The 8,093-nt window shown below is 42.9% G+C and overlaps 1 protein-coding gene across 1 annotated transcript; it reads right to left on the bottom strand.

Annotated features, from left to right (window-relative positions):
- Positions 1 to 2,265: 2,265 nt before the first annotated feature.
- Positions 2,266 to 6,462, bottom strand: LOC127301488 (transcription initiation factor TFIID subunit 10). The gene is made up of 6 exons (XM_051331746.2): positions 6,117 to 6,462; positions 5,990 to 6,054; positions 5,776 to 5,838; positions 5,577 to 5,634; positions 5,419 to 5,469; positions 2,266 to 2,623 (listed from the first exon to the last, which is right to left on the bottom strand). Exons 1-6 carry the CDS (start codon positions 6,267 to 6,269, stop codon positions 2,537 to 2,539), a joined length of 477 nt encoding a protein of 158 aa, XP_051187706.1. The 5' UTR covers positions 6,270 to 6,462; the 3' UTR covers positions 2,266 to 2,536.
- Between the last annotated feature and the right edge of the window lie 1,631 nt (positions 6,463 to 8,093).

Here is an 8,093-nt window from a genome sequence, read left to right on the forward strand (position 1 = left end):
AGCAGCGCTAGAAACATTCTCTTCGCTGAAATTGTTTGCAACCAGAATAGACCGAAGGAAGCTAGCTAACTGGAGCAATCAAATCCACTATCTAGCTTGTCGGATACGTTTGTGAGTTGGTCACTATGCATCCATGCATGATGATCATGATAATTACTTAAGAGGTTAACCATGTAGTTTAAGTGTTTTAACCAAGGAAAAAAATAGCTGGCTATAGCTTCGCTATAGCACCGCTATAGCTTCTCAGACATCCTTCCGCGACGCTAAGCCTGTTTTTTCGCTATAGGCGCTACGTCCGCTAAAGCGCCGCTAATTACTGCTAAATAGTGTAACCGCTAGAGGAGCTATAGCGCCGCTAACATAATTGTCCTATGCCACTAGAATTTGAAGCCCAATACATGTTTTCGTTGGGCTGTTGTGCCAAGGACACGACGCCTTGGCTTGGGAGTCACGGGCTGAATCGAGACGACCGACCACGTCCGAAACCCAGGTTGGATTGTTTCTACACCTTTTTCATTTACTCTTTGTTCGACGCTGAATTGTTTCAGCTGTCAGACATTATAATCGCCAAAAATAATTTGTATATAGAAGCTTGATTGTCTGTTCAAACACTAGAACGGTTACGTCTTTCCTTCCTGTTACGTACTTCCCTGCCTATTCAATTCCATTTCATTCCATCCCATGTAATTTTTTTAGAAATAAGGATTGTAGATATATAGAATTGGCATATCTAGCTTAGGTCGGTAGCACATTATAAGCAATGCAATAATCATGAAGACAAAGTAAAATATTATTTCCCATGATATGTATGCTGCAAAAAAAAATTATTTCTATGACATATATTGCATTTATAGAGCAAACCGCTAAATGGTTTAGCTTCCGCTATAGCACCGCTATAGCTTCAATAGCTTCTGGACGAGGTGTCCGCTAAATCAAATAGCCCGCTATTTTTTTCCTTGGTTTTAACTCATTCAGATGTGACAGTTGAGGTTAAACCAACTGGTATTTTTTCCTTCTGACATCATATCAACTGATCTTGTCATGGCTCCTTCTGTTTTGTGGTGTGAAATCAACATGACGTGTGAAAAATGAGAAGAAAACAATTTAGTGAGTTGATGTAAAACGAGAGAAATTCAATGTATGTTTTCTACGGAGGCTAGCTACGCAAACAATTATAGTACCTTATATAGTACACGCAGGTTACCGTCTCATAAGTTCTTAAATGATATCTTTGCGCCGGCCATCTTTTGTTAAGTCTCATGTGCTGGATGTGCTCTCGTTTGGCACTTTTGTCAAGTCTCTTGTAATACCATCAGCGATTAAGTCCAAAAGTTATGTTAATTTTTAAGTTCAGATAAGTCATAACATCGATGACTTAATGAAGTACAGATTGTAAAATATATATTGGAGTGTAACCAGAATATAGAGGATTTGTAATACCTGCTGGTTGGTTGGTGGCGTAGTTGTGATACTAGTGATGGTCCCTTTCAGAAATCCAACTGCATTGAAAAGATTAGTCTTGATCTTTTCCTAAGAATATAAACAAGAAATCTGCCTTCCTGAAAATTAGTACAGAGTAAAAAATTGCTTCATGTTTGACAAATTAACAATTGAAAGTCAAGCATGCATGTACGACTTAAAAAAAAATGCTTCATGTTCGCAGTCTTGGAAGTGCTGTCGTATGGACACTGACAAACCAAGGATACAAGAAGTAGCCACGATAAGTACACACTAATCAGTCGATCAATGATTGAGGAATAAGAACTATAAAATTAGGAATCCTCCAAAAGGGACTGATGCTTCGATTGAATTCTTGGAATGAATTATTCATCAAAATGTATTCCATGAAATTTTACAACTAGATGGTCTTTGTCTTGGCAATATAATGAATGTGTTAGCTGATGTAATACTAGCTCTTGGATAACAAGTCAATGACAGAATATGCCTTGTTCCTTTCAACATGTTGCATAATCCATCAATTCAGACGGCATCCAGTGTATGCATTCTTGTTACAGTACAGAGTGCAATTTTGACTTGTGTTCCTGCATCTTGACACTGAAGAAGATAATCTAGCACTAACTGAACCCCGGATCATCATTCTCTAGGCTCCCGTCCAAGCTTCAATTGGGTCTATGCGAGCCAACCATCAGGAGTAAAGCTTAAGTGCTACACAAAATCAATTTGATGGGATCGACAGTTTCAAGATGCATTCACTACAAGATAAGGAAAACTGGGAGAATTAGTCACCAGTAGTATACAGAAACAGAAGCAACAAATGGTGGCAACCACATACTACTAGTCCGCAATACACCAAGAACGCATTCACTACAAGATAAGGAAAACTGGGAGAATTAGTCACCAGTGGTATACAGAAACAGAAGCAACAAATGTTGGCAACCACATACTACTAGTCCGCAATACACCAAGAACAGCTACTAAAGTACATGCATGTAAGGCTTTTCGTAACTACAACGTTGCATACAGTTGTTATGAGCTAGAATCAATTGATCCTGGCCCTCTATTGTTGAGGAAGCCATCAATTCTGCTCCTCTCTTGTTGAAGGGGCCATCCCTGCTGATGGGCTGTCCGCAAAGTATTCTGGGTGTTTCAGGTTAACACCATGCTGCAAGAAAAAAACACATAACAACAGATCACTTATGTTTGGAACGCGAGTCAGATATGTTTCCTCATAAAAATGCATCAGATGATTTTTATAAGGATATGGTGCTTGTGGGTGATTAGTCAGCTAAGCCGAAACAGGGTTACCGACTGCAACAGAGGGTAGCATATACTCCCTTCATCCTAAGGCGTCTAAGGTATTTGGCATGAAAATTAGCGCACACTAATCTGAACAGATTTGCCCCTGCATGGTCTGATTAGTGATACCACTTAGGAGATTGTGATCATAACTATCATGATCCTTCCATTAATGTGAATAGAATACTGTCGATGGAACCATCGCGGGCGCACACGGCGACGTGGTCATGCTGGCCGTGTCGTAGCTGGGTGTGGTGACTGGTGACGCGCTGGGCGTGGCATTGCTGGACGTGGTGATGCTAGTCCCGGTAAGTAAATTCAGTCGACTTATGTTCTTTGGACGAGAGAACGTCGCCGTCACGAAAGTCGTCCGAGTTGTCGTCGTCGCCGACATACTCCGCAATCTCTTCATCGTTTAGGCATGCCAACTAGTCCGACGGCCCTTCCTTGCTCACCATGGAGACAAGGTGTGCGTGTTTTTTTTAGTTCAGACTTCAGAGATGGATCGGATGAGACGTCTGTTATGTACAACATCTCCTTCCATTACGAAACTGGTCGTTCGCATGTACGAATCATAAAATCTACTAGCATCTCCTTTGTTTAGGAAACTCATCGTTGTCTGCACGCACGAAGCTGATTTTGTGGAGCGGAGATGGCGCTAGAGCTGCATGCAGGCGAGGGTTGAAAGGGAAGAAACAAAGAAAAATTGCTTACACGCCTTACATTTTGGGAAAAATAAAGAGTGCTTGCACGCCTTACATATTGGGACGGAGGGAGTACTTGGTTAGTCTGTTTACTAACATCGATGAGGTGCTGGTAACAAATACTCACACATGCACACATGCACGCACACGCACAGAGAGAACAAAGTTCTAAAGTAGAGGTATGTCGCCCTTGCACCAGCATTTCCAGTGAAAATAAGAGTTCTTATAACAAAACTTTAAAAAAATCAGGGAATGTCTAGCGAAGGAAATTTCCTCTGTCAAGATCTTGAGCAATATGATATATTGCATATGTCTTTTTGTGTGGGGTTTGGGTTGAAAGAAGATTGATTCTGAATCTTTTGGATCCCAAACTATGCCATCTGTGACTACTTGCATCAAACTAAAGATATCTAGAACACGATTACTGGCGAAGGTAGCAAACTAGTAACCCACAAAGTAGTGGACAGAAGACATCAAGGGCGGAGCACCTTTGAGGAACTGTGCTACGACCCCACCCCTTCAAAGAGTGCAAATTTTATTCTGGGCATACTCTGCATCGGCCATCTTTTCTTTGCTAGTTGTGAATCGAGCGCAAGGGAGCAACGAGAAAGAGGTCTCAGCGCACTGGGTGGATGGTGTATTGGTGTCAGTTCGTTGGATGTGTGACAAGATGGGCCTGCCGGGCAGTGCACAAATCAAATAGCAATCCGTTAGCTTTTTTTTTTCTTGGGGTTAGCCCATCTTTATTGTTAGTATAGAAACAAAAGCTGCTTATATGCCAATTCCTATGTAATTCAAGAAATCGATGATGGCCATCAGTGGATCTTGGCTAAAACACTATTTTTCCTCTCTTACTTGCTAGGACAATTCCTACGTAAATTAAGAAATTAAGTGCATTTTCAAGCTCGAAAATCATTTGTTGTTGTCACAATGGAACTTGAAAATGTAGCAAAATTTGCGGTGAAGAGTTGAATTTCTCCACCGCTCTGCTTTTGGTCACCCTCTGTCACCGGAAAACATATTGTCTTCTTAAAATAAAACCTCGTGGGAAACTGGATAATAATATTGTAACCCGGTCTAACAATTGCCGAATTGCTTGCAAAAAAATGGTTTTGTCTGGCTTAGGATAAGAACAGGAGAATTCTCACTAAAAAATGATCTGAAAATGCGTTGTTGGATTGGAAATATGGGGATTGCTTCTTCTGCTCACATCATCCTTAGTGGTTGCATTATACATGTGTTACTTGGACTTGGGAGGTGGACATGATTTTAACCTCTGTAGTATCATTCACATTGCCTTTATTTTTACTGCTTTTCAAATTAGGGTGACAATTCTTCCATCTTCAATACAGAAAACATAAAAAAAATTACCTCTCATAGCTTTGTACACTTTGGCGGCTTTGAAGCGTGTTCCATAACAGTAGATGGCATGTGTAGTTTGTTCTTATACATATAAATGGCTTATAACTCAATGTTTGTGCACTGTAATCAGTAAGGTGTCCAAAACATCGCTAGAAGGCAAATCTATAAGAAATCATGATGTCTGTTAGACATTTAAGTGTCGGCTGTCACCCAATCCAGCTGTGGTTAAATGCTGATTTCGTCTATGGTGTCTTTGTTCTGGTAAGATGTTCCTAGCAGCTACTGACTGTTGAATCTGTCCATATGAATGTTGGTGAGCTGTGAGAAGCTTGGAACATATGACATATCTGATTTTTGCCCCTAATAAATGACTAACATAAAGCAATCCTCTTGGTCTAAGAGGGTCAACTAAAGCCATTTATCAGCAGCAAATTTCAACAGGTTTATCAGTAAAGGGATTCAACTGCTAAGAGAAGTAATTTGCTAATCATTATTCTGTGTCCAAAAAGAATAATGTGTGTTTGAAACATGAGAAAAAAGGTTGTCTGCTATTGTGCAAAAATAAAAAGTCAGGTGTAATAGAGAAATGGTTTACCTCACGCAAGGCTTTAGAAAGATCATCCATTGTCAACACAAGACGTCTATCCTGAAGTACAATAAAGGATTGCCATCAGCAAGCACTAAGCAGTAAGAATGGATGCAAGATCTCATGCAAGAACTAACATGGATATTTTAGCTAAGAAATGAATTCACCTTGGGTTGTTTGCTTTTGTTATCTTTGATAGGTGCTGCAACCCTGGCTTTGCAGTGCCTAATTCAAGGTAAAGAATAGTGCGATGTCAACTTATTGTGCAAGAGATACTGCAATCGCTATGAGTTATGACGTGCTCACAGCAATAAACAAGTTGCAATAAGGTGAATAAAAAGATAGTGAGATTGTGGATTTACGTACTGAAGAGAGTCACTTGCAACGTCTGAAATGAATTTTTGAGTAGCTACAGCAACCAGCCTTGTTCTGCAGAAGCACGAAATTAGGAGACGCAAATATAACACGAAATATTCAGTTTTTAAGATGATCCTGAGTAGCAAAGGGATCCCAGCTCAACCACCGATCCAGCCATTTAAGTCCTCTCGAGGGGGAAATTGGAGGTGTAAGGAGTACTCACAGGCGTACATCGGGGCAGTGGAACCCGCTGCGGCCGAGGTAGTGCTCCACCAGCTCGTCCGGAATCTGCCGCGCGACGGAATCAAACACAGAACTCGGCGTAACGAGAGGGGGTCAGCTCGGCGTACCGTGGGGGAGTAGTCCATGAGGGAGGAGAGGAACTCGGTGAGTACGGCCTCGTCGTCGTGCCGCCCGTCGCTCCCGCCGGCCCTGGGCGAGCCCATGCCCGGAGTCATCCCGCCTCCTCCTCCGCCGCCGCCGCCGCTGTTGCTTCCCATCATCCTCCCGTCCGCCACCTTGCTGCGTTGGCCTGAAGCCCTGGGGAGTGGTGGCTGCTAGGCTGGGTCTGTGGCGGGGAGAGGAGGTCGCCGCCGGCAAGGAAGGGGAAGACGAAGGTGGGTTCAACAAGGGGTCGTCGCCTCGTCGGAGGGCCGAGGACGGAAGGAGAGGGGAGTAGCGGGCTCGAATCCGTGTACTCTTTTCGACCGGGCCTGTTTCTGGGCCGATGCCACAACGGTCTCGGATTGCTTTGATACACTCTCTCCGGTCCAAATTCCATGTTTTTTTTTTAAGATAAAATTCCTTACATGTTTACACACATGAGCAAATCAATGGATTTGGCAGCTCTCCTGCTAACATTCAAAAATATGTGTAACATCACTCTATTCTCCATGGTCTTGCTACTCAGGTCTCCTGTGAACTTGCTCAAAAAATTTCCATAAAATTTGTTTCTTGTATTCCACCAGACCTACGTGACTTAGCCAATCCGTCACGCTCCATGTGTATTCTTATGAATTTTCTAAAGCATTTATTTTCATCAAACTGGTATTTTAACTTCCTCCAACATGTGTCGGATGAGTTCCAGTTGGTTATTCGAGCATCGGGGTCAGCTAACCCAAAGCGATGATGTGGGCTAGGTAGGAGCCGCGAGGGGGGCACTAGTAGGAAAAGTTTCATTAGTGGCGCACTAAAAAGGCTATTCTGTGGCGCATGGACGGTGCGCCACAGAATCTTCCCCATAAAAATAAGAATTATGTAGTGCGCGGAACCATGCACCGGCAGTGGTGCGCCACATTTTTTTTTTGAATTTCAAAAATGGCGGCCGGATCTAGATCTGGATCTGGTGCCGCCAGAATTTCGCCGGATTTTTTTTCAAAATTTGCTGGAGGTCATCGAAGGTGGGTGGGTTGAGGTGGGTGGAAGCGGAGGAGGCCGGCCGGAGTGGGTGGGTGGAGGAGGAGGCCGACCGGATTGGGTGGAGGAGGAGGAGGCCAGCCGGAGGTGGAGGAGGAGGAGAAGTGGAGGTCGCCGGATGAGGAGAGGAGGTCGCCGGAGGAGGAGAGGAGGTCACCGAAGGAGGAGCTCGCCGGAGGTCACCGGGTGGAGGAGAGGAGGGAGGAGAAGTGGAGGAGATAAGGAGAAGTGGAGACGAGGAGGAGAAGTGGGGGATAGAAAGAGAAGTGGAGGAGAGGAGTAGAAGTTGAAGTGGTAAGTGAACTAGAGGAGAGGAGGAGGTCACTACAGAATTCAAATTTTCGAGCAACATTCCGTGGCGCATGGGCAGCTCCATGCGCCAAAGAATTTTTTTCCAAATTTTCTATTTTTTAGAAAAAAATCTTGATATTGTCGTAACTTTTTACTCTTTTCGAATTTTGCGATTCTAAAAATTGGCTAACAAGGTAAACCCAGGTGAATTCGGATGTAGAATTTTCTCCTGGTCATTTTGACATATTGTACTTTTTTTTTTTAGTTCGTATGCAACCCGAAATCTAGTTTGATGATTTTGCAAAAAATTCGAAATTTATATTTGTTAATTCTCAGTTATACTAGACGACATACTAGTTGAAATTCTCGAAGGATTTTATTTTTAAAATTTCTATCTATTTATTTTGTATTTTACAATGCTAAAAAAGGCGATCCACGGGGGTGTGAAGTTGTATGGGGAGCAAAAAAATCTTCTGTGGCGTCCCCATGTTCTGTGGCGCATCAGCCCATGTGCACCACAGAAAGTGTTATTTTTGTGGCGCACCCTGGCTGGTGCGCCATAGAATGTCTTAATTCTATGGCGCACGTGGTCATGTGCGTCACAGAAATAGTTAAACCAA

This window comes from Lolium perenne, chromosome 5 (assembly GCF_019359855.2).
Source record: "Lolium perenne isolate Kyuss_39 chromosome 5, Kyuss_2.0, whole genome shotgun sequence".
NCBI classification, from domain to species: domain Eukaryota; kingdom Viridiplantae; phylum Streptophyta; class Magnoliopsida; order Poales; family Poaceae; genus Lolium; species Lolium perenne.